At 36.7% G+C, this 26,822-nt stretch overlaps 1 protein-coding gene across 1 annotated transcript; it reads right to left on the bottom strand.

Moving 5' to 3' along the window:
- Window positions 1-302: 302 nt before the first annotated feature.
- Window positions 303-26,187, bottom strand: LOC129232841 (zinc finger protein 729-like). The gene is made up of 4 exons (XM_054866941.1): window positions 24,774-26,187; window positions 2,132-3,964; window positions 1,358-1,928; window positions 303-1,256 (listed from the first exon to the last, which is right to left on the bottom strand). Exons 1-4 carry the CDS (start codon window positions 26,185-26,187, stop codon window positions 413-415), a joined length of 4,662 nt encoding a protein of 1,553 aa, XP_054722916.1. The 3' UTR covers window positions 303-412.
- Window positions 26,188-26,822: the final 635 nt, after the last annotated feature.

The following is a 26,822-nucleotide window of genomic DNA, read 5'->3' on the forward strand; positions in this document are numbered from 1 at the left end:
GAAGAATCAGCAAACGTCTTGGAGCAATATTCACACAAGTGAGGCTTTTCACCAGTATTAACCTTCATATGTTTATTTAAGCTTGAAGATTGAGTGAATGTTTTTGAACAAAAGTTACACGAGTGGGGCTTTTCACCAGTATGAACTATCAAATGTTTCTTTAAGTTTGAAGAGTCTGCAAACGTCTTGGAACAATAATCACACGAGTGGGGCTTTTCACCAGTATGAACCCTCAAATGTTTCTTTAAGTTTGAAGACTGAGCGAATGTTTTTGAACAATAGTCACACGAATGGGGCTTTTCACCAGTATGAACTCTCAAATGTTTCTTTAAGCTTGAAGGGTCAGCAAACGTCTTGGAGCAATAATCACACGAGCGGGGCTTTTCGCCAGTATGAACCTTCAAATGTTTATTTAAGCTTGAAGATTGAGTGAATGTTTTTGAACAAAGTTACACGAGTGGGGCTTTTCACCAGTATGAACTATCAAATGTTTCTTTAAGTTTGAAGAGTCTGCAAACGTCTTGGAACAATAATCACATGAGTGGGGCTTTTCACCAGAATGAACTATCAAATGTTTCTTTAAGCTTGAAGAGACAGCAAACGTCTTGGAACAATAACCACACGAGTGGGGCTTTTCACCAGTATGAACCCTTAAATGTTTATTCAAGTTTGAAGATTGAGCGAATGTTTTTGAACAATAGTCACACGAATGGGGCTTTTCACCAGTATGAACTCTCAAATGTCTCTTTAAGCTTGAAGAGACAGCAAACGTCTTGGAACAATAACCACACGAGTGGGGCTTTTCACCAGTATGAACCCTTAAATGTTTATTCAAGTTTGAAGATTGAGCGAATGTTTTTGAACAATAGTCACACGAATGGGGCTTTTCACCAGTATGAACTCTCAAATGTCTCTTTAAGCTTGAAGAGACAGCAAACGTCTTGGAACAATAACCACACGAGTGGGGCTTTTCACCAGTATGAACCCTTAAATGTTTATTCAAGTTTGAAGATTGAGCGAATGTTTTTGAACAATAGTCACACGAGTGGGGCTTTTCCCCAGTATGAACTCTCAAATGTTTCTTTAAGCTTGAAGGGTCAGCAAACGTCTTGGAGCAATATTCACACGAGCGGGGCTTTTCGCCAGTATAAACCTTCAAATGTTTATTTAAGCTTGAAGATTGAGTGAGTGTTTTTAAACAATAGTCACACGAGTGGGGCTTTTCACCAGTATGAACTATCAAATGTTTATTTAAGCTTGAAGATTGAGTGAATGTTTTTGAACAAAGTTACACGAGTGGGGCTTTTCACCAGTATGAACTATCAAATGTTTCTTTAAGTTTGAAGAGTCTGCAAACGTCTTGGAACAATAACCACACGAGTGGGGCTTTTCACCAGTATAAACCCTCAAATGTTTATTCAAGTTTGAAGATTGAGCGAATGTTTTCGAACAGTAGTCACACGAGTGGGGCTTTTCACCAGTATGAACTCTCAAATGTTTCTTTAAGCTTGAAGCGTCAGCAAACTTCTTGAAGCAATATTCACACGAGTGGGACTTTTCACCAGTATGAACGCTCAAATGTGTCTTTAAGCCTGAAGACTGAGCGAATGTTTTTGAACAATAGTCACACGAGTGGGGCTTTTCGCCAGTATGAACCTTCAAATGTTCATTCAAGTTTGAAGATTGAGCGAATGTTTTTGAACAATAGTCACACGAGTGGTGCTTTTCACCAGTATGAACCCTCCAATGTTTATTCAAGTTTGAAGATTGAGCGAATGTTTTTGAACAATAGTCACACGAGTGGGGCTTTTGACCAGTATGAACTCTCAAATGTTTCTTTAAGCTTGAAGCGTCAGTAAACGTCTTGGAGCAATATTCACACGAGTGTGGCTTTTCACCTGTATGAACGCTCAAATGTTTCTTTAAGCCTGATGATTGAGCGAATGTTTTTGAACAATATTCACACGAGTGAGGCTTTTCGCCAGTATGAACCTTCAAATGTTTATTTAAGCTTGAAGATTGAGTGAGTGTTTTTAAACAATAGTCACACGAGTGGGGCTTTTCACCAGTATGAACTATCAAATGTTTATTTAAGCTTGAAGATTGAGTGAATGTTTTTAAACAAAGTTACACGAGTGGCGCTTTTCACCAGTATGAACTATCAAATGTTTCTTTAAGTTTGAAGAGTCAGCAAACGTCTTGGAACAATAATCACATGAGTGGGGCTTTTCACCAGAATGAACTATCAAATGTTTCTTTAAGCTTGAAGAGACAGCAAACGTCTTGGAACAATAACCACACGAGTGGGGCTTTTCACCAGTATGAACCCTTAAATGTTTATTCAAGTTTGAAGATTGAGCGAATGTTTTTGAACAATAGTCACACGAATGGGGCTTTTCACCAGTATGAACTCTCAAATGTCTCTTTAAGCTTGAAGAGACAGCAAACGTCTTGGAACAATAACCACACGAGTGGGGCTTTTCACCAGTATGAACTATCAAATGTTTCTTTAAGTTTGAATACTGAGCGAATGTTTTTGAACAATAGTCACACGAGTGGGGCTTTTCCCCAGTATGAACTCTCAAATGTGTCTTTAAGCTTGAAGGGTCAGCAAACGTCTTGGAGCAATGTTCACACGAGTGGGGCTTTTCACCAGTATGAACCTTCAAATGTTTATTTAAGCTTGAAGATTGAGTGAATGTTTTTGAACAATAGTAACACGAGTGGGGCTTTTCACCAGTATGAACTATCAAATGTTTCTTTAAGTTTGAAGAGTCTGCAAACGTCTTGAAGCAATAATCACATGAGTGGGGCTTTTCACCAGAATGAACTATCAAATGTTTCTTTAAGCTTGAAGAGACAGCAAACGTCTTGGAACAATAACCACACGAGTGGGGCTTTTCACCAGTATGAACCCTCAAATGTTTAATCAAGTTTGAAGATTGAGCGAATGTTTTTGAACAATATTCACACGAGTGGGGCTTTTCACCAGTATGAACTCTCAAATGTTTCTTTAAGCTTGAAGCGTCAGCAAACTTCTTGAAGCAATATTCACACGAGTGGGACTTTTCACCAGTATGAACGCTCAAATGTTTCTTTAAGTCTGAAGACTGAGCGAATGTTTTTGAACAATAGTCACATGAGTGGGGCTTTTCGCCAGTATGAACCTTCAAATGTTTATTTAAGCTTGAAGATTGAGTGAATGTTTTTGAACAATAGTCACACGAGTGGGGCATTTCACCAGTATGAACTCTCAAATGTTTCTTTAAGCTTGAAGATCGAGTGAATGTTTTTGAACAATAGTCACACAAGTGGGGCTTTTCACCAGTATGAACCCTCAAATGTATATTTAAGTTTGAAGATTGAGCGAATGTTTTTGAACAATAGTCACACGAGTGGGGCTTTTCACCAGTATGAACTCTCAAATGTTTCTTTAAGCTTGAAGAGTCGGCAAACGTCTTGAAGCAATATTCACACGAGTGGTGCTTTTCACCAGTATGAACGCTCAAATGTGTCTTTAAGCTTGAAGATAGAGTGAATGCTTTTGAACAATAATCACACGAGTGGGGTTTTTTACCAGTATGAACCCTCAAATGTTTATTTAAGTTTGAAGATTGAGCGAATGCTTTTGAACAATAGTCACACGAGTGGGGCTTTTCACCAGTATGAACTCTCAAATGTTTCTTTAAGCTTGAAGAGTCGGCAAACGTCTTGGAGCAATAGTCACACGAGTGGGGCTTTTCGCCAGTATGAACCCTCACGTGCATCTTTAAATCAGATATGTCAGAAAACGCCTTGGAACAAAGTTCACAACAATGGGGCTCCACGTCGTCATGGAGTCTCATATGTCTCTTCAAATCCGAGTTGCACGAAAATGTCTTTGAACAAAACTGGCACGAAATGGAATTTTCACCAATATGAACTCGCAAATGATCCCTTAAGTGTGCAGCCGTGGAAAATGCCTCTGAACAGTGTTCGCACATATAACACTTTTCCCCAGTATGAACTCGCAAGTGTACTTTTAAATTCGAAGCACGAAAAAACGACTTTAAACAGTATTGACACCTATATGCTTTTTCACCAGAATGAAATCGCAAATGTGCCCTTAAATTTGAAGAGTCAGAAAATGTCTTTGAACAGTGTTCACAACAGTAAGGTTTTTCTCCCGTATGAACTCTCATGTGCCTCTTTAAAGGACTTATATCAGAAAAGGCCTTAAAACAGAATTCACAACTGTAAGGCTTTGCGCCATCGTGGATTCTCAAATGTCTCTTCAAGTTTGAAAATTGAGTGAATGCCTTAGGGCAAAATTCACACGAATAGGGCTTTTCACCAGTATGAACCCGCAAATGATCCCTTAAGTGTGTGGCCGTGGAAAAAGCCTTTGAACAATGTTCACACGAATATGATTTCTCCCCACTATGAACTTTCAAATGTGCTTTTAAGTATGACCTTTTGGAAAATGGCTTTGAACAATATTTACACGAATATGATTTCCCGACAGAGTGGACTCTCAAATGAGCCTTCAGTGTTGAAGCGTCAGAGAACGTCTTAGAACAGAATTCACAAGAACTCATTTTGTCAGTATGAATTGCCTTTCGCAAACTTGTTAGAGAGGGGAAAAGACTTTACACAAAACTCTTGCGAATGAGGTCATTCTTCAACATGGATGCTATTATGTGTCTTTAAATCTGAAGCCTCATAGCGAATCTCAGATGAAGATGGATTTCTGCCACTGCGGTATCTGGACTGGGAATTTCAATGTGAAGTTAAAAAAAAAGGCCTTAAAACAACCATCGCATGTATATGTCTTCCCTTAAGCGAGTATTCTAAAATGTCCTTTTTAATTGTGAACGGAAACAAGACGGGAGTTTGGCAAACAAATGCATGATTCATTTTTAAAAGAACATTATTCAACAGGCGGCTTTTCCCGAGTGTGGACCCTCAAATGTGTTTTTAAGTTTGAACAGTCAGCAAAAGTCTTGCAACAATATTTACACAAATAAGGCTTTTCACCAGTGTGAACCCTCAAATGTCTCTTTAGGCCTGAAGAGTGTAAAAATGTCTTCGGCACGTATTCTAGAATGTACTTCTTAACTGAAACAAGACGGGAGTTTGGCAAACATATGCATGATTCATTTTTCAAAGAACATTATTCAACAGGCGGCTTTTCCCGAGTGTGGACTCTCAAATGTGTTTTTAAGTTTGAACAGTCAGCAAAAGCCTTGCAACAATATTTACACAAATAGGGCTTTTCGCCAGTGTGAACCCTCAAATGTCTCTTTAGGCCTGAAGAGTGTAAAATTGTCTTCGGACAATAGACACACAGGTGGGGCTTTTCACCAGTGTGAACCCGCAAATCTCTTTAGGCCTGAAGAGTGTAAAAATGTCTTCGGACAATAGACACACAGGTGGGGCTTTTCACCAGTGTGAACCCTCAAATGTCTCTTTAGGCCTGAAGAATGTAAAAATGTCTTCGGACAATAGACACACAGGTGGGACTTTTCACCAGTGTGAACCCTCAAATGTCTCTTTAGGCCTGAAGAGTGTAAAAATGTCTTCGGACAATAGACACACAGGTGGGGCTTTTCACCAGTCTGAACCCTCAAATGTCTCTTTAGGCCTGAACATTATTCAACAGGCGGCTTTTCCCGAGTGTGGACCCTCAAATGTGTTTTTAAGTTTGAACAGTCAGCAAAAGCCTTGCAACAATATTTACACAAATAAGGCTTTTCACCAGTGTGAACCCTCAAATGTCTCTTTAGGCCTGAAGAGTGTAAAAATGTCTTCGGACAATAGACACACAGGTGGGGCTTTTCACCAGTGTGAACCCGCAAATGTCTCTTCAATTTCGTAGAGTCAGGAAACGCCTTCGGACACAACTCACAAGGATATGATTTCTCGCCAGTGTGTGCCCTCAAATGTCTCTTGAGGTTTGAAGATTGAGTGAATGACATCGAACAACAGCCGCACGAGAAAGGTTTTTCGCCGGAATGGACTCTCAAATGCGTAATTAAGCTCGAATCTTTAGAAAATGACTTCGGACAGTAGTTACACTTATAGGGCTTCTCGCCAGAATGTATTCTCAGATGGATCCTGAGGCTTGAAGATTGAGTGAACGTCTGTGAACACTGTTCACACGAGTAGTGCTTCTGGCCCGGAGGAACGCTCATAAGTAGGCTTGCCAGACGTCCCGGTTTGGCCGGGACAGAACTCCGGTTCCCCGCCGGTTTACTTCATGCCCCGGAAAATGATGAATTTGATAAAATATGACCAAAAAAGTCAAAAATTAAGAAACTGAAGGATTATTTAGGATAGTTTATTTGTCATTTTTAACATTAATATAAAAATTAATATTGAATTCGCTTATGATTTTTGCAACAAGATCAAAAACGAAAAAAGTTCTGGTCAATTAAATTATCTACATGAAAATATATTTCAAATTTTTATTCCTCATTCAAATAGTTTCTACTTACATAAGTAAAATGTTTAAATGTATTTGCTTGTTTCATAGGTTTGGTTCACCTCTGGTTTTGGTTCATAGTTAGGAACCATTTATTCATAGCATTGAAAAGAAACTACTCAATAAAATAATAAAAACTAACCAAGAAAGTGCACCCTTTTGTATACCTGCGACACTGATTGGGGGGGGGGGGGGCAGCTTATGATGGTCCCGGTTGAACATTTCAGAAATCTGGCAAGCCTACTCATATGTATCAGTGGATTTGAAGATGAGGGAAGAGCTTGAAACGACAATCACAAGTGAGATTTGTTGCATCTCTTCACACAAGTACATGAAAAACAGCAAGAGCTCTTGTCAATCATGCTTAGATGAGTGTGTATTTGTCTCAGAAAAAAATGACAGTAAGTGAAATGCTGGACATGATTATTGGCGATATTACGCGAAAAGACGAGGCGTTTAGCTAGACACTCCTGCACGTCACTTGGAGTCCTCGACTTCTTTTGACTGGTTAAGCTAAGGAAATACAGCTCTTCTTTAGTCTAGGCTGCTTAGCAACACACGCTTTTGCACATCACCTGGAGCGCTCGACTTCTTTTGACTGCTTTAGCTAAGGAAACACAGCTCTTCTTTAGTCTAGGCTGTTGAGCAACACACATTTTTGCACATCACTTGGAATGCTCTACTTCTTTTGACTGGTTTAGCTAAGGAAACACAGCTCTTTTTTAGTCTAGGCCGTTTAGCAATACGCACATCTATACATCCCTTGGAGTATTTTGCTTCTTTTGCCTGGTTTAGCTAAGGAAGCACAGCTCTTTTTTAGTGTAGGCCGTTCAGCAATACGCACATCTATACAACCCTTGGAGTATTTTGCTTCTTTTGCCTAGTTTAGCCAAGGAAACACAGATCTTCTTTAGTCTAGGCCGTTTAGCAATACACAAATCTATACATCCCTTGGAGTATTTTGCTTCTTTTGACTGGCTTAGCTAAGGAAACACAGCTCTTCTTTAGTGTAGGCCGTTTAGCAATACGCACATCTATAAATCCCTTGGAGTATTTTGCTTCTTTTGCCTGGTTTAGCTAAAGAAACACAGATCTTCTTTAGTCTAGGCCGTTTAGCAATACATAAATCTATACATCCCTTGGAGTATTTTGCTTCTTTTGACTGGCTTAGCTAAGGAAACACAGCTCTTCTTTAGTCTATGCCGTTTAGCAATACACAAATCTATACAACCCTTGGAGTATTTTGCTTCTTTTGCCTGGTTTAGCTAAGGAAACACAGCTCTTCTTTAGTCTAGGCCGTTTAGAAATACACATATCTATACATCCCTTGGAGTAATTTGCTTCTTTTGACTCACTTAGCAAAGAAAACACAGCCCCTCTTTAGATTTAAAATTACGGAAAATTTGTACTTGAGGTGAACTTCTTGAAACCTTTACTTCGATCAAGTTCTTTATTTTTACGCGCACATGAATTTTTCTACTGTTGGGGTGAAAAATTGACATCAGATATGTTGAGGACATAAGTATCACAATCCATATTAGTGCTGAAAATAAGGAAAAGAATTAGTTTTCATTTAAAAAAAAATCCAACAAAATAGAAAAGAAATATTGAAATCACGTAGCTAAAAAATAAATAAATAAATAAAAATGAAGCAATTACTTAAATTTTAATTAAAACACTGACAGAAGAAAGTTTTATTCCAAGGTTTTAAAATCATGGGAATCACGAAAGAAAATTCTACAGGGGTAGAAGTGATCGACTTGTCACATATAGGACATTTTCCACAAAAAATACAGGACAAATATAGGACACATTATATGAATAGTTTCGCTGTGAAAAAAGAAATAATACATGCATATTATTTATTTATTCTTATCAATGATTTTATTTAAAAAACCTTCAAACAAAATTATAACTTACACCTGAAATGACTTTCCTGTAGTTGAAAGAATAATTTTTGAAAAAAGTGTCTTTGTAGACAAAAAAAAAAGAAGAAAGTGAAATTTATTGATAATTAACACAGCAACTCACAATTTTTGCGGGGATAGAAGTGTCACAAACATAGCTTATATAAATAAATAAAAACCGTCTTTGTGTTGAGAACTAACAGGAAATAACCAATGCTTTGTAGCACAAACATACTGATATTTTGTTCTATAAAATTCCACAAAAAGAAAAGTTGCAAAAAGACTATTATAACATTCCGATCAGAAAATGCACTGAACACAAAAATATACCCGAGAAAACAAAAACCAAAAAAAAAAAAAAAACCACGAAAACAAAACCAAAAAAAACCACGCTGGAAAACAAAACAAACTGCTGTTGCCAAACGCAAAATTCTAAAACCAACTTCAGAATTCGTTCTCGAAACTCCACCCACTACAGTGACATCATATTGCTGCGGCCAATGAGAGAAGATGCCTGTTGCAGGATTTAGTGAGTTGTGTTTTTTAATTTGCAAATTCGTTTGCACACGTACTTTCGACGAAAAATCCGAAGTCAGATAGTTTGTTTACTGTTGTTTTAAAGAAATTAATTGGATAAAAAAAAGGAATATAAGAAATATAGGACATTTTCCAAAAATATAGGAAATATAGGACGATTTTCATACTTTTTTTGAAAATATAGGAAATATAGGATATATAGGACCACTTCGACCCTTGAAATTCTATAATCTGTTTCGTTTCACCGTATTTTAAGAATGAGTTTAAAAAAATATTTTTTAAATACAATAACCCATTGAATCAAATTTAAACTATCATACTTGCCAACCTTGGAAGGGAAAAAAACAGGAGATTTTACTAGAGGTATATAGGTGATTCACCATCGACATATCCTCGCTACAGAATTTTTAAATTATGCTTATAAATAACATAAATACTAAATTTAAAGTGAAATGGGGACTTTTTGCAGATGTAAGACAAATTGGTAGTAGCAAGAAAAATATACTGTTAAAGAAAAACTAAATAATGAGTGAATTAGCTTTAAGTTTCATACATACTTCAGTCTCTACCAGAAAAGTAGCTACAAAAATCAATATATGATGAAAATACAATATAAAATAAGTAGGTATAGGGTCGCACATGTTAAAATAACTTCAACCATTCAAAATAATTAAAATAATTTCAAGATGCAAAAGGATTGAAATCTGCTGCAATTTTCGGCAAAGCACGTGCTTCGTTGAACATGCAATGTGGAAAGCTTCTAAAAAATTAATTTTTATTAAATGAGTTATTAATTTTCAAAATTCTTATTCCCTGACATTGGTAGATTAGAAAAGGGCGCCATCTATTGAGAAGAAAGTGAAAATGTTTGACGATTGACTGAAAAAATTGCAAAAAAAATCGTAAAAAACGGGAAATCGGGAGATGGAAGCAAAAAACGGGAGTCTCCCGTTAAAAACAGTAGAGTTGGCAAGTATGAACTATATATACGTACATACAAATCATTATTTTTAACCCTTGACACACAAAGGAATGAGGTTATAAGTTTGACGTTTCTCTGTTTGTGTGTGTCCGTCTGTGGCACTCTAGCGCCTAAACGGATGCACCGACTTTGAAAAACTTTTTTTTTTGTTCAAAGGGAGAGTTGAGCGAGATTATTTTTAACTAGGTTGCGTCTTCGGATGATCCTAATTAGCGAAGATATTAATTAAAAACCTCTAAAAGGTTTTTCGCGATTTTGTTAGTGTAAATATATTTAAAAAAAATTTATTTTTGTACCAAAATAAAGAATTTTTTTTCTGCGTCCGATAGAATGTGTTTGGAAATTCGGGGCTTTTTAATTTTTAATTTTAGTTGCTTGTTGACTTACATATTTTAAAGAAAGTTCACACTTTATATTCTTTACTAATAATAAAGCTGAACGTCAGTCAGGATGTCTGTGACGCGCATAGCACCTAGACCGTTCGGCCGATTTTCATGAAATTTGGCACAAAGTTAGTTTGTAGAATGGGGGTGTGCACCTCGAAGCGATTTTTCGAAAATTCGATGTGGTTCTTTTTCTATTCCAATTTTAAGAACAAAAATATCATAAGATGGACGAGAGAAAAACGAAATTATCATTACGTGAAACCGTAACCAAGCCAATTGGCGAGAAAATTCACCATACATTATATGTAAATATACATGTGAACCAAAAGACCTTTTAATTTTCTATTACGGGCAAAGCCGTACGGGTACAACTAGTATGATATAAAATGGAGTCTTGAACTCAATATGCAAAAACTAAAAGGCAAAGATTAAAGTTTTCGGAATAAAGTGCAAATTGAGTAATATGTACACTGTCAGGGGCGGATCCAGAAATGTTTGTTAGGGGGGGGGGGGGTCAAGTTTCAGTAGCCAGTGAAATGGACGGGGAAAAAAAAAAGCATAATGTGAACCTTCTTCCAAATATAGTACGTATTGCTATTGCATATCAATTAATATTTTTATGGCATTCTATTAACTTACTTATATATGTATTCTAATAAAAACTATTATCGTGAAAAATGTAAATAAAAATTTATTAGTTGTGTAGTATGCAGTTCATATTTAAATTATAAAAATTTTCAAGTGATGAAATTAGATATCTTTATATTAAATGTTTCCAATGAAAACAAGAAATGCACAACATTCTTGTATTAAAATTTTCTACGACAACGTTAAAAAAGTACAAATATTCAAAATATTTCAGACACGCGTTTCGGAGTTTTCATTAAAAAAGGAACTTTTACAATGCAAAAAAAAAAAAAAAAAAAAATTATATTAATTTGAATTTTTGGCATCTTGAATTCAAATTATGTTTTTCGCAATCACGAGCATGTGTGTATGTATGCGCGTGTGTTTGTGTAGGCGCATGTGGGTGTGCTTGTGTAGCCGCATGTGTGAGGAGGCGTGTGTGTGAGTGTATGTACGCATGTGTATGAGTGCTGTGTATGCGCGTGTGCATGTAGGCATTCGTGTGTGTGTAGGCGTTCGTGTGTGTGTGTGTGTGTTATGTATGTAAGCATGTGTGTGTGTGTTATGTATGTAAGTATGTGTGTTTGTGTCTGTGTACAGGCATGAGTGTGTGTGTAGGAGTGTGTATGTGTAGGTGTGTGTGTAGGTGTGTGTGTGTAGGTGTGTGAGTGTGTGTATGCGTGTGTGTAGGATATGTACGTAACCAGAAGATCTGCAAGAGGAGCAGCATCGTGAGGCGGCCGGTCGACGGTGATGCTGCAGAGGGTGCTGGCGGGAAAATAAAATCAGCGTAACGCCAAAATCAGTCAAATGAGAACAATAAGCAATTGTGATTGCCTAAAAAAAAATGTTAAATTATGGAGAGCATCCATTTAAATCCAAGCTTCGCCTTCTTATGCGTGCTTGTACTCATTTAAAAAATTGTTTTCCATCACAAGGGGGGCAGCTGACTCTTTGACCCTCCCCTGAATTCGCCCTTGTACACTGTACATAGATAAAATAAGACTAAGGCTAAATAATAGAGAAGTACAAGTGCACTTCTGTAACAAACTAACTAACACCCCTATAGAGTAATAGACACGTCCATTTCCGCCTATAAACCGGATATTAGCCTTTCCGTGTAATCCATGGTCAGACAGTAGTCCATACTTTTTCGCTCCCTTTGGGAGTTTAATCAGCATGGACGAGCCAGAATCGAGCTGAAGCCTATACACCTCATAAATACTCTCAGTTAATTTTAAAACAGGGAGCTAAAAATATTTTTTACAACAGAGAGAAGTCTGAATTTGGACAACTTGTAGCAATTCAGGAAACTTTTTGACAATGATACATGATATTTCCAGGAAGTGGATAAAAACCATTGAAATCCCGAAACGTTACACGGAAATACTCAGTAACGTTTCGGAATTTTTTTACAGTGCATTTGAATTGATAAAAATGAAATGTTAGATACAATTACAAATACAAAAGTGAAGACCAGCAACTGGCTCTGGGCCCAGCTAGACTGGTCCTAGTCCATTTACAATCCCCAGTGAAGATCAATGGCCCTCTTAAAACTATCTACTCCCGTACCACCTCTTCCGGTAAGCTGTTCCGAGGTTCCACTACCCTGCTATAATAATAATTTGTCCTAATATCCATGTTAGCCAGAGATTTAAATAGCTTGAAACAATGACCCCTTGTCCTGTTTTCAGTGCTAAACTTCAGCCCCGTAACATCTTTCATTTTAATAAATTTAAACAACTGAATCATGTCCCCTCGGTCTCTTCCTTGCTCAAGACTGTACATTTTTAGCCTTCTTAGCCAGGAGTCGTAGTATAAATGAGAAAGTCCATTCATTAGCCTTGTAGCCCGCCTTTGAACCCTTTCCAATACATTAATGTCTTTCTTAAGATGAGGAGACCAAAACTGAACAGCATTCTCCAAATGAGGTCTTACCAAACTTCTATATAAGGGCAGAAGAACTTCTTTAGATTTGTTTGAAATAGATCTATTGATAAACCCAAGCATCTTATTGGCTTTGTTGCTAGCAATGCTGCACTGTTGGCTGAACTTTAAATCCTGACTTATAAAGACCCCCAGATCAGTAACTCAATATAACGTCAATATAAGTCTACATATTGTAATAATAATGTAAGAAAATATAGAGTGCTTTGAGGTTGGATTTACTATTTTGAAGACTTTAGTTTGTTATGCCGCAATTGAAAAATAAATTCAAGATTTGAGTGCCATACAGAACATTAAACCTTGTCATGTCTGTCACGCCAGTCATGTCTGTACTGTCCGACCACGGATTGTATGGAATTTTCAAACGTCCAGATAAGACGAATCTATCTGAATGGCGGGGGGGGGGGGTACAAATTTGATGCCGGTATTCCGCTCATTTGAATGAGACTCTGCTTCTGCAAAAGCTAAAAAATAATAGATTCGTCCACTTCCGGCTGTAAAACGGATGTGTGTCTTTCCAACAATCCGTGGTCAGACTATAACAATAAGTTTTTCAAGCAACTTTGCCTGGATACTTTGCTTTTGAAGTTATTATTATTATTATTTAGTTTTGTATTGGTAGTAGCAGTATTTTTTTACTGCCAAACTAAATAAAAAAGCTTTTGAGAATACATGTGATAGACAGTAGATCCTACGTGTGACTAGAGCCAAGTTACCATTATTGGGACAGCACCTTAACTGGGCCATTTTCACCAAGTTTGTTTTAACTGCTAGTACACCTGCTTTACTAATGAGCAGGTAGATTTCGATTCCGAGTCACAACTGACTACAACTGTATTTATCTCGAGGACTGCATACTAAGTGCCTTGCCTCCATTATTTTTATATACCGATAGATGGCAGCACCATCACCGGATCGAACAGTTAATGAGAATTTAGAACCAGATCAGGAGCTAATAGCTACCTGGTGTTAGCACCCACAGAGGTATCGTTTCACTTGGAGGACATTGAGACCACGAGCCTATTTAACGTCGCCCAGTCCCCTTTAATGACGACGGTGGATCTTCGACCATCAAGGTTCGAACTCAGGACCCTCCGGCCCCGAATCCGACACTCTACCGATCGGGCTACCACGGCCCGAGCAGGTAGATGATGTTGCACCATAAATGAATAGTTATATTTTGAAGCTATGGGAGTTAAACATTGCCGCTTTAGTAGTTATATTGGCAAAGTTGAATCAGTTTTCAAACTTCGACAAAATAGGATTTTTACGTACGGAAATAATTTTGATTACCTACGTTCAGGGACTGATTTACGGCAGGGCATTCGGGCACCAAAGGAAAGGGGGCACCAAATTTCTGTCACAATTTTTTTTTAGGGACCAGTGTTCGGGGTCTCTAACTAAAGGAAACAAAAAAAAATTATCATTTGATAATTTTTTTTATTAAATGAAAGCATATTAGCCTATTGTTGTGGAGAACGATCATTTTCGCTATTGAAGAGAATTAAGTGTCCTTTGCGTACTCTCATTTCTGATGGTAAATTATCTTTATTAGCTCTGTTATCAATAGAAGTAAGTTTGACCAAAAACTTGATTAGGAGGACATTATAGATGAATTTACTACAAGAAAACAAAGGAGATAATATATAAAGGATCATTGATGCACAGAAAGCACATTATGATTTACATTTACCATTTGTATCATAGTTTTTCCATCTGCGACTGTAAAAAATTTTCAAACATGAAAACCATAAAATTATTTTAGATTTATCTATCTATATATATATAAATGAATGTTTGTCTGTATGTCATCCATGAACTCAAAAACGACCCGGCAGATTTGGCTGAAACTTTCACCGTTTGTTATTTTTGGTACCGGGAATGTTTATGGACCGGTTCGAAAAAAATCCGATCGATAGTTCCTTCTTTATTCCGATTTAAGTCACAATCCATTGGATAAATACGAATTATCGGCTGCAGAAATTAATTCGCGAGAAAGATCTCATTGATAAGAAGTGAGCTGTTGCCATTTTGCTTGAGTTTGAACAAATAAATTCTTTCTTTATTGTTTTATGGCTTTTCATGCAACGGGGGGATTTAAAACTTTTTCTATTTGATATTTTTAGCGATGGATTGATCTTGCAAACTGCGTGAGTATAAAATTTGTGTAGAGTCACGGCTTCACTCGATACCTGGACCGATTATTATGAAAATTGCTATATATATGTATTTTTCAACGGAGAAGGTGCATAATATGCTCATTGAAGCCACTCGCCACCAGGTGGCACTGCAGAGTAGCAACTTCTGCCCCGTTCAACCGATTGTCATGAAAATCAGTATAATGATGTATTTTTTTGTTGGCGTAGCAACGCGCGTCGGGTACAGCTAGTATCAAATAATTTCTTTGCAAAACATCTTAATTATTAACTTTTTTCGTATGAAATCGATATTTTAAAGTGTTCTTTCTATCAAAATAATATCCAACACTTACCTTCATATTTTTTGCGTGTGGGGGGCGGGGCATATTTGTCAGTGCCCCGGGCACCCAGGTAAGTAAATCGGTCCCTACCTACGTTGACTGAGCAGCATTATGAATTCGAATTTTTTTTTAATACTTCGTGGCTATATACTAGTGCATTATTTGTGCCAGGGTGCGAAAATATCATTATCGAAAATATCCGATATTTTCAATTAGCAGAAACTAAAGTCTTCCAAATTCGCAACTCCAACGAACTATAGGGGGCACTGAAGTCACTGTCTAATGGCGGACTTAAAAACTAAAACAAACGCACATGGTAACGAAGAAAATGCTAAAAGTGTTGTGATTTTGGTTCGTACGTATGATTTTTTCGCTTTATTCTTTTTAAATTAATTTTCAAAGTCTTGTGGATATTCTGGCCCACGTAGAAAGAAATGAGAATTCAAGAAGCATTACTAAACGTCAAAGATTAATGCAAACTACGTAGTTCGTAGTTCTAAGCAGCTATTTCCACGATGTTGAATTCGATATTTATCAATTCTTGATAAAACTAAATAATAATTGTGGCCTGACAAGAACAACAGTTAATGCTAGAAAATTCAATATGACATTACAAATTGTTATCGAAAGAAGATGATACTTCTTTGCCTTGCTTGGCTAGCGCTTATTGTTTTCCATTTGTAGCTGAGTTATTTCTCTCGAATTCCCGAATCGGTTAATTTAAAAATTTTCTGTTTCGATTTTTCTAATTTCTGAGTTACGATTTAATTGTGTCATGTTATGCAAATCATCAACAAAATTCTCACGGATATATGGTGGTAGTTTTCTTTTCAGTTGATTGACCATTATTTCTTTTCACTTATCGAATTCTGTAATCTTACTACCATTTTATTCCACTCATGATAAAAATTAAAAATGGTTTAACTAAAAACGCGAAATCTCGCCAAGGCTACTTTGCTCGCACTATACTAAAACTATAACCCTAAACAAATTTGGCGAAACCTTTCAGCTGAGAATAAAAGGAATAAAGTAAATTCTTTCTCGGTTATTCATTTTGTTCTACGATAATATATTCAAGAAAATATTTTGCATACTGTCCATTCCAACTAAATGCTGCAGTAAAATATGGTAACTTAATTAATTTAAGATTAAAAAAAAACCCATATTCTTACAAATTCATACAAAACAATAAAATTTTTTACCTTGTATAACGTTATCGAAGTTTGTTAATCCAGAATTTTCGCTTTCACCAATTATTAAGGAAATAATGAAAACTAACATTATTTTGAGAAGCTCGAGAATACTACTAAGGGACGAATTAATTTCTGTAGCTGAAAGCAAACTAAGACACATCGATTGCGTTAATAAATACTCAGAACAAACTGCCTGTGTTTACGTCAACAGACACACGTGGAACGCAACGCGGCAATGTTTTAGTTTCATTTGCAGTTTTGTAAATCACCGCAAGGTAGCGTATTCGAGCGCTGGAGTTCCGAATAGAAAATGCATCCTTAAATCACTCTTGATTTTCTTATATTATAATTACTGTTAAGTATTGTTTAATTCTTTCTTGTCTTTAGTTAAGCCTTGTTCATTTATTTCATGCGCTTTAATTTCTTTCATCTGTTTCGGTGATGAAGATGGCAACGATATAGTGTTCGGAAGATTTTAAGTGGTACTGTGTGTACGAGTTAAATTTGTTGTTGCTCAGCTCTTACTTTATTATTTAAATAAATACAACTTTATTAATTAATCTGTGTGATTAATGAACAATTACAATACGTAGACTTAAAAAATTAAGGCTTCTTTCATTATTTATATCTAATATTTCATTTTAAATTTCTACCAATTTAAATAGAGTTCATTTAGCATTAGCTGTTTTATTCATTTTTCTTGTTAGTTACTTTTACAGTTACATGATTCATTAGAAATGAATAATATACTTTAGTCGATGCACAGTCATAAGACATTTTCTTTTTTCTGAGCAATGTTTAATATTTACCTAGGCATTTCTAATACGAATTTAAATTGTTGCATTACTAACAATTTTATGAACATAAAATGCAAGTAAAACAGGAATGTTATATTACTTTGTTACATTAATACATCACAGGAATATAGTATATAACTTTTTGGTAATTTTAATAATAAATGATCAATATAACTATGATTAATATACTTTTTTATTGAAAATACTGTAGTTGGAAAAATAAATATCTAAAATACCAAAATATCGTGATATTTTCAAAATAAATATCGGATATATATCGTGATATATATTGATTGATATATATCGGCGAATCCTGATTTGTGCACATTCATCTTCACTTAACTTTACTAAGTCAGTTTCACTTATTTATTTATATATTCAGAAAATCGCAAATACACTTCAAACTTGGGACACAATTCTAATTTTGGGTATGGTTATATATACTTCAGAGTATAAAAAGTCTACCCTCTTCAATTTCAATACTTGTTGGTGGTGACAAAAACTATCTCTTGGAAAAAGCAACATTTCACAATACGCAATATAGCAAATGTACAATAAGATGATATTTTTGATCATGTCGTCTGGTATGAGAGGCAACAAATATTAGCAATTGTTACTGCTCCCACACTAGTCAATTCCAGAGGGGTTCCCCCCCTTCCCAAGTTTTGATTTTTTTTATTTTGATTTTTTTTATTTATTTATTTTTTTTTTTTTTTTTTTTTTTGAGCAATCACGATTGCTTATTGCTTTCATTTGACTGTTTTTGGCGTCCCATCATTTTATTTTCCCACCGACGCCACCATCCGCACCATCACCGTCGACCGGCTCCTCACGATGCTGCTCCTCTAGCGAAAGCCGTCTCCAGGTTGCATCCATGTCCTACACACACGCGCATACATACACAACTACACACACACGCACACCTATACACAATATACACAAACACACACAAACCATACACACACGTATACATACAGACACCTACACATACACACATACACACAACTACCCACACATTCATGCATGAACACAGACAAAAACACATATGCCTACACACATACACATACCCCCCCCCCACACACACATTCATACACACAACTACCCACACACTTATGCCAGCACACAGACACAAACACTCATGCCTACACACACATACACATACACATACCCCCTACACACAAACACCCCACACACAAACACACACGCCTACATACACACACTCGTGATTGCGAAAAACATAATTTGAATTCAAGATGTCAAAATTCAAATTAATTTTTCTTTTTTATTTATTTTTTGTTGATTTTGCGTCTCATATACAAATACAAATGTAACGACCAGCAACAGGCTCTTGGCCAGCTAGGCTGGTCCTAGTCAATTTATTAGTCCCCAATGAAGATCAAAATCCCTCTTAAAGCTATCCACCCCCTTGCTCATGACCACCTCTTCCGGTAATCTCCCTCGTCCTGCTTTCGGTGAAAAATTGAATCCATTAACATCATTCATTTTGCTAAATTTAAACAGCTGAATCATGCCCCCTCTGAACCTCCTTTGTTCTAGGCTTCGCATATTAAACCTATTAAGTCTGCTATCATAGTCTACATCTGAAAGTCCCCTTACTAGTCTAGTTACCCTTCTTTGAACCCTTTCCAATACACAAATATCTTTCTTCAGATAAGGCGACCAAAACTGCACAGCACACTCCAAATGGGGTGTTGTGAAACTGATCAGAAAAGAACTTTGAACTGTTTTCGATTATTAATTATTCAATTCTTTTATTTATTTTGATTTATGCAAATTTTGATGTAAAACAATTTATCTGGCAGGTGGCGCCAGATAAAATAATACCTTGTGTTGTGTTACGACAGGAAGTAAATTGTTTTCCAAAAGTGTTGGCAACCTTAATTTGCATTAGTTTTTCTCATTCGATCTTTCCTTCTTGCAACAAGATCGCGTCAGCAGAATATGCAAATTGTCGGTAGCATTTAAGCTCCCGGCACTTTGCTTCATTCTCCTCCCTTTGAATTTCAACCCAAGTCAGACTTGGTTGCTTCTTTCGGCAGCTCAGTTGAGTCTGTCCGTTTTTGCCGATAGCTTCGGCTTATTGCTCTTGACATGAAGATCACAGCTCAGTATGTTTAACGTTTCATACTTTGACTTAGAATGTTAGCTTCAGAAGTCATTTAAAGTATTATGAGCTACTTAATATTGTAAAGAGCGTATTCTCAATACTTCCTTTAACATGTCATTGTATATATCATAGCCATAATAAACAAGTTACTTTTTAAATTTGGCTCTTCATGATGTTGCACTAGATAAATATGTTTTTTCAAGAAGTATCATACGTCCTGGTTGAGCTTCCACTTAAAGTTAATAAGCTGAGCACTTTTTAAAAGCTCACAGTTTAACATGTTGACAGGTCGTCGGCTGCTTTTTTGTATTTGTGAAAGCGCAACTTTGTGCGTTGTAGTGTAGATGGCAAACATCAATAAAGTTCGTATGTAGATATTTTGAGTTAGTTCTTGTACCTATGTGTTCAATCTCACGTCTAAAAATATGGTCAGAATGCAAGCGAGGAGTCTCCTAACATGAGGTCTTACTAAACTCCTATATAAAGGCAGAAGAAGTTTCTTAGATTTGTTTGAAATAGATCTATTGATAAACCCAAGCATTCGGTTGGCTTTGTTGCTTGCAATGCTGCACTGTTGACTAAACTTGAAGTCCTGATTTATTATGATACCCAGATCAATAACATTTTCTGCCTGACTAATGATTGAACCCTGTAAAACGATAACTCGTACGCTTATTTCCATGACCGAAGTGCAGCACTTGACATTTCTCTACATTTACTGCCGCACCTCACTAGTCCGCCCACTTAGTAATATAATCTAAATCCTCTTGAAGCTGTTTTACCTGTTCTTCATTTTCGACAATCCCCATACATTTTACATCATTGGCAAAACAATTCATGCTACTAGAAATATTCTCACTGATGTCATTCATAAAAATAATAAACAAGAGAGGCCCTAAAACTGAACCCTGAGGAACCCCGCTTAAAATATCACTCCATTTAGAATGATTTCCCCTCACAGCTAAGCTTTATTTCCTTCCAGTCAGCCAATTTCTAACCCAAAGTAAAGTTTTTCCTCCTATTCCTATATCAGCTAATTTGCTGAGAAGAGCAACATGCGGTACCTTATCAAAAGCTTTTTTAAAATCAATATAAACAACATCCACACTTTTTGTTATCTGAAGTCGAGGTAAACTTGTCGTAGAAATGCAATAAATTAGTAGCACACGATTTACCTTTCCTGAACTCATACTGCATGACATACATATGACACAATACATCACTATTTGATCATCTATAATCCCTAGGTTGCAGTGAAAAATAAAGAGAGCGATATGTAAAGAATAAATAGTCAAGTTTATATAAAAATGCACACGCGTCATGTCTGTCAGGCTGATAAATATTTAATATTATTTTACTGATTACAAAGCTCTGAATATTTTTCTTTCTGCTTCACACATCCAAGTCTAACTTTGATTCCCCCAAAAAAAATTCAAACTTGACATGCATACCAATTAAGAGCAAATGGTAATAACATATGGTCACTCAAAATCTATGTCGCAATTTTTTCACGTCTGTCACAGCAGGTTTTAATCCAACAAATTTTAAATACTTTTTTATTGAGTCAAAGTTTTAGTGTTTATTACAAATGAGGTCAATATTCACATCACCCCATGGCAAGTTTTTCCAAATCAATTTAAAAATCAACAAAAAAAAAAGTTGTCTTAAGTCATGCCTGTCACAAATGGAGTTCTCCGGATGTAGTTTTTCACCAGTATGGACTTGCATGTGCTTCTTCCAGTAGGAAGGTTGAGGAAATACTCACGGGAGTTCACCAGATATGATTTTTCACCAGTATGGACTTGCATGTGCTTCTTCCAGTAGGAAGGTTGAGGAAATACTCACGGGAGTTCACCAGGTATGATTTTTCACCATTATGGACTTGCATGTGCTTCTTCCAGCAGGAAGGTTGAGAAAATACTCACGGGAGTTCACCAGATATGATTTTTCACCAGTATGGACTTGCATGTGCTTCTTCCAGTAGGAAGGTTGAGGAAATACTCACGGGAGTGAGTTCACCAGATGTGGTTTTTCACCAGTATGGACTTGCATGTGCTTCTTCCAGTAGGAAGGTTGAGGAAATACTCACGGGAGTTCACCAGATGTGGTTTTTCACCAGTACGGACTTACATTTGCATCTTCCAGTAGGAAGGTTGAGGAAATACTCACGGGAGTGAGTTCACCAGATATGATTTTTCACCAGTATGGACTTGCATGTGCTTCTTCCAGTAGGAAGGTTGAGGAAATACTCACGGGAGTGAGTTCACCAGATGTGGTTTTTCACCAGTATGGACTTGCATGTGCTTCTTCCAGTAGGAAGGTTAAGGAAATACAGTAAGCGCCGCTTAATGTGATCACTTTGGGACAAATACAATTTGATAATAATAACCGACTGATAACAATAACCGAAAAGAATCCAGGGGACACAGAGTTTTTTTTTTTTTCTTTTTTTTTTGAATTAAGAATATTTTATTTTTGTAACCGTAAATTAAAATTACAACGACTCAGCTAAACACGATTTTAAATTATAAATTACTAAATTAGCAGAATGCAAATATCGTAATCATAAAAGGGAAAACTAAAATATGCAGTTTTGAAACACATGGTAATAGGTGATATGAAATATGACCGTTTACTCGCGCATATTCTTCCCTTACATTTGTAGACCATAGTTTCAAAGCAGATTCAATTACCAGCATGGTTTCGCTTGTATAAGTTTTCATTTAGCTTATCGCTTTGTTTTCAATCTCTTCTGGATTCTTTAGGAACTTACAAAATAATGTCTGAGAAATTTTTAGCTCTGCTGCATTTTTTTGACTCAGCATGGGTAAATAGGGAAGTTTTCGATTTTTCAATTTTATTTTTATATGATAGAGTAACATGTATGAACATCATAGGTGAAAAAAATTTTGCGATACGATAAGTAGTTTTTTTTTTAAATTAATTTTTAAAGTTCAAGCGCCTGTGACGTCAGCGCATTTAACTCCTCGCGTTTCTGGAACATTAAACCTCTCATCCTCTGGGAAATATTCGAATATCCTCATTGATGTTACATGAGGAAGATTATTTAGATTGTGCTTTAACGAATCCGGTCTCCATAGTGTGTTCAAAAGGATTATTTAATTTCTAAAAAATAAAAATATCAGCGCGCTCAAAATGTTCCTAGCGAAAACAAGGGATCTTCGGCGGAAGGCTGCCCATTCGCGCCCTGTGACGTAGGCTAGTGACGTTTCAGAAGCGTGCACTTTTGCGCGTGGATTTTTAAAAAATCATTAAAAATCAACCACGGTGTTTTAAAATTCGGCGATGGTGAATTTTTTAGTTTTGAGGGTCAATTAACAATATCCAATAGCCAAAATATGAACATTTAATAGGTTGCAACTTCCCTATTGTCGAAGCGTTTTAAAATGTTAATTTTTTCCCCGACAGTTAAATCACGGCGCTCCTCCTTTTGGAATCTACATTAATTCTAAGTGGGAGGAGCTTGCCACCTGCAACCATGCAAATTTGAAAACAATTTGGACAATTTGAAAGTTTATGAAAAAACGATAACAATAAAAGGAGACACTGATTACAATATCCGACTTTTTTAACACGTGTTAGTATACAAGTGTCTCTGGACTTCGTGATTCTGATAACATTAAGCGAATGAAAACATTAACCGTGATCACATTAAGAGGCACCTACTGTACTTTTGGATAACGCTCACACGAAAACAGAAGTATGAAGCAGGGTTTCCGCTACGGTCGCATTTTTCGCATAATGCGAAAACACTATCTGAATTGCGAAAATAAAGCAATGCCTTCTCGATTTTTTGCTCAAATAAAAATTAAATTAGTTTTTTAAATAAAGAAGAAATGTATGATCCTAGAGAGGAAGCGTGCATGGCGATAATCAACTTAATCTTTTTTAAATCTTAGCTAAGATGTTTAAACTACAATTAAGTTCAATAACTATTAGTCTTATCCAGCATTATGTCCCCCCAAAAACTGCTTTATTAGGAGGAGGAGACTGCAACGTTCTAAACACCAATCATGTTTTCTTTTTTTATTTTATGTTTTAAAACAATTGCTGTTGTACTTATTTCTTCAAGGATGTCACAAATGAAATATGAATTTTATTTTCAACTGAAGATGAAACACACTGAGGCATATGTAAATATATGAGAATGTGTAACATTTTAGCATTTTGCTAACATTTTTCCATCAGTTTTAGCTTTTATGCTAAAAAACTTTTGAACTCAGCTTAAACCCTGGTATGAAGTCTCACATGGGTCCTTAAGTTTGAAGCGTAAGGAAATGATTTCGAACAAAGTTCGCAAGAATAGGGCGTTTCACCAGTATGTCTCCTCAAATGTATTTTTAAACTTGAGCGGCTCGGGAAAGTCTTCGAACAGAACTCGCACGCAAATGGCCTTTCACCGGTATGGGCCCTCATATGACTCTTCAGGTGAGCAGCTTGAGAAAATACTTTCGGGCAACGTCCACAAGGATATGGCTTTTCACCAGAGTGGGTCCGCGCGTGCCTCTTGAGGTCTGCAGCTTGAGAAAATACCTTTGGACACTGTTCACACGAAAACAGCTTCTTACCGGTATGGCGTCTCTCGTGTTGCCTTATGCTCGAAACGCCGGAAAATGTCATCGAACAAACTCGACACGAGTACTGATTTTCGGCAGTGTGGATTTTCACATGTGTCTTTAAATGCGAAGCAAAAACGAAGGTCTTTGAACAATGCTCACACGAATACCGTCTTTCTTCAGTGTGGCCTCTCATATGCACTCTAAGGCTGGCAGTCGAAGAAAACGATTTTGAGCAATGCTCACACGAATACAGTTTTTCTTCAGTGTGGCCTCTCATATGCACTCTAAGGCTGGCAGTCGAAGAAAACGATTTTGAGCAATGCTCACACGAATACAGTTTTTCTTCAGTGTGGCCTCTCATATGCACTCTAAGGCTGGCAGTCGAAGAAAACGATTTTGAACAATGCTCACACGAATGCAGTTTTTCTTCAGTGTGGCCTCTCATATGCACTCTAAGGCTGGCAGTCGAAGAAAACGATTTTGAACAATGCTCACACGAATGCAGTTTTTCTTCAGTGTGGCCTCTCATATGCCCTCTAAGGCTGGCAGTCGAAGAAAACGATTTTGAACAATGCTCACACGAATGCAGTTTTTCTTCAGTGTGGCCTCTCATATGCACTCTAAGGCTGGCAGTCGAAGAAAACGATTTTGAGCAATGCTCACACGAATACAGTTTTTCCCTTTCATGATCACTTGAATGAATTTTTAAATCGGGAGATTCGGTAAATTTCTTTGAGCAGCTTTCACCTGAAAATTGTTTATCATCCGTATGGTCTCTTTCAAGAGCCTCTAAGTCTGAAACCGAGCAGGCATCAAGTGGTTGTGGTTTTTCCTCAGCGTCGGCAACCACCTGCTTCTTCAAGTCTAAAACACCAGTTTTTTTACCAGTATGTACTTTCAAATGGTTCTTCAAATCACAATTGCGAGAAAATGCCTTCGAACAGTATTCACACGCGTATGGTTTTTCACCAGGAAGGATCTTCAAACGTGGTTTTGAATTTGATGCATCAAAAAATGTTTTCGGGCTAAACTCGCACGAAATGGATTTTTCCCCAGCATGGATTTTCAAATGGTCGTTTAAAATTGAAGCAGAATGAAATGATTCTGAACAGCATTCACACGAGTAGGCACCAGCGCCTGTGTGGATGCTCATATGTTTCTTGAAGTTAGAAGAATGAGAAAATGTCTTTGAGCAAATGTCACACGCGTAAGGTTTTTCACCAGCATGGATTTTCAAATGGTCATTTAAAATTGAAGCAGAATGAAATGATTCTGAACAGCATTCACACGAGTAGGCACCAGCGCCTGTGTGGATGCTCATATGTTTCTTGAAGTTAGAAGAATGAGAAAATGTCTTTGAGCAAATGTCACACGCGTAAGGTTTTTCACCAGCATGGATTTTCAAATGGTCATTTAAAATTGAAGCAGAATGAAATGATTCTGAACAGCATTCACACGAGTAGGCACCAGCGCCTGTGTGGATGCTCATATGTTTCTTGAAGTTAGAAGAATGAGAAAATGTCTTTGAGCAAATGTCACATGCGTAAGGTTTTTCACCAGCATGGATTTTCAAATGGTCATTTAAAATTGAAGCAGAATGAAATGTTTCTGAACAGCATTCACACGAGTAGGCACCAGCGCCTGTGTGGATGCTCATATGTTTCTTGAAGTTAGAAGAATGAGAAAATGTCTTTGAGCAAATGTCACACGCGTAAGGTTTTTCACCAGCATGGATTTTCAAATGGTCATTTAAAATTGAAGCAGAATGAAATGATTCTGAACAGCATTCACACGAGTAGGCACCAGCGCCTGTGTGGATGCTCATATGTTTCTTGAAGTTAGAAGAATGAGAAAATGTCTTTGAGCAAATGTCACACGCGTAAGGATTTTCACCAGCATGGATTTTCAAATGGTCATTTAAAATTGAAGCAGAATGAAATGTTTCTAAACAGCATTCACACGAGTAGGCACCAGCGCCTGTGTGGATGCTCATATGTTTCTTGAAGTTAGAAGAATGAGAAAATGTCTTTGAGCAAATGTCACATACGTAAGGTTTTTCACCATCATGGATTTTCAAATGGTCATTTAAAATTGAAGCAGAATGAAATGATACTGAACAGCATTCACACGAGTAGGCACCAGCGCCTGTGTGGATGCTCATATGTTTCTTGAAATTAGAAGAATGAGAAAATGTCTTTGAGCAAATGTCACATGCGTAAGGCTTTTCACCAGTATGGAGTCTCTTATGTCTATTTAAATTTGAAGGCGCAGAAAATGTTTTTGAACAAACATCACACGCGTAAGGTTTTTCGCCAGTATGTACGTTAATGTGAGTTTTCAAGCCTGAAATTGTAGTAAAAACCTTTGAACAACATTCACAAGTAAAAGATTTGTTGTTAGTGACAGTATCCATGTCTCTTTAATTGTGTAGAAGCTGTTCGAAGATTGACTCAAATGTGGACATTCACGGGTATTCCCAATTCATCAGAAGTTTTTTTTTTTTTTGAACAGTAATCACACAGAGTGACTTTTCTGTAGTTTATAGTGATGACGTTAAATGTTCAACAGATTAAATGAGAGGTTTCTTATCACACAACATCATCATCTTTTCACTGCGCGCATTAAGGCATAAAAGAAAAATGGTTGTTTAGCAATGGCTGCTGGTATGAACCGGATTTTTTTATGCAAGAAGAATACAATTTGGTATGAACCGGATTTTTTTATGCAAGAAGAATACAATTTGGTATGAACCGGATTTTTTTATGCAAGAAGAATACAATTTGGTATAAACCGGAT

This window comes from Uloborus diversus, unplaced genomic scaffold, assembly GCF_026930045.1.
Source record: "Uloborus diversus isolate 005 unplaced genomic scaffold, Udiv.v.3.1 scaffold_14, whole genome shotgun sequence".
In the NCBI taxonomy this organism is placed as follows: Eukaryota; Metazoa; Arthropoda; class Arachnida; order Araneae; family Uloboridae; genus Uloborus; species Uloborus diversus.

What these genes read in the sequence shown, in the direction of transcription:
- LOC129232841 (XM_054866941.1), bottom strand. Translation starts at nt 26,187, where the DNA reads ATGAGCATCCACACAGGCGCTGGTGCCTACTCGTGTGAATGCTGTTCA. An exon ending in TGGTGAAAAGCGCCACTCGT is followed by an intron (nt 1,929 to 2,131) that starts GTAACTTTGTTT and finishes CTCAATCATCAG; the next exon opens with GCTTAAAGAAACATTTGAGC. An exon ending in TGTGGTTATTGTTCCAAGAC is followed by an intron (nt 1,257 to 1,357) that starts GTTTGCAGACTC and finishes TCAATCTTCAAG; the next exon opens with CTTAAATAAACATTTGATAG.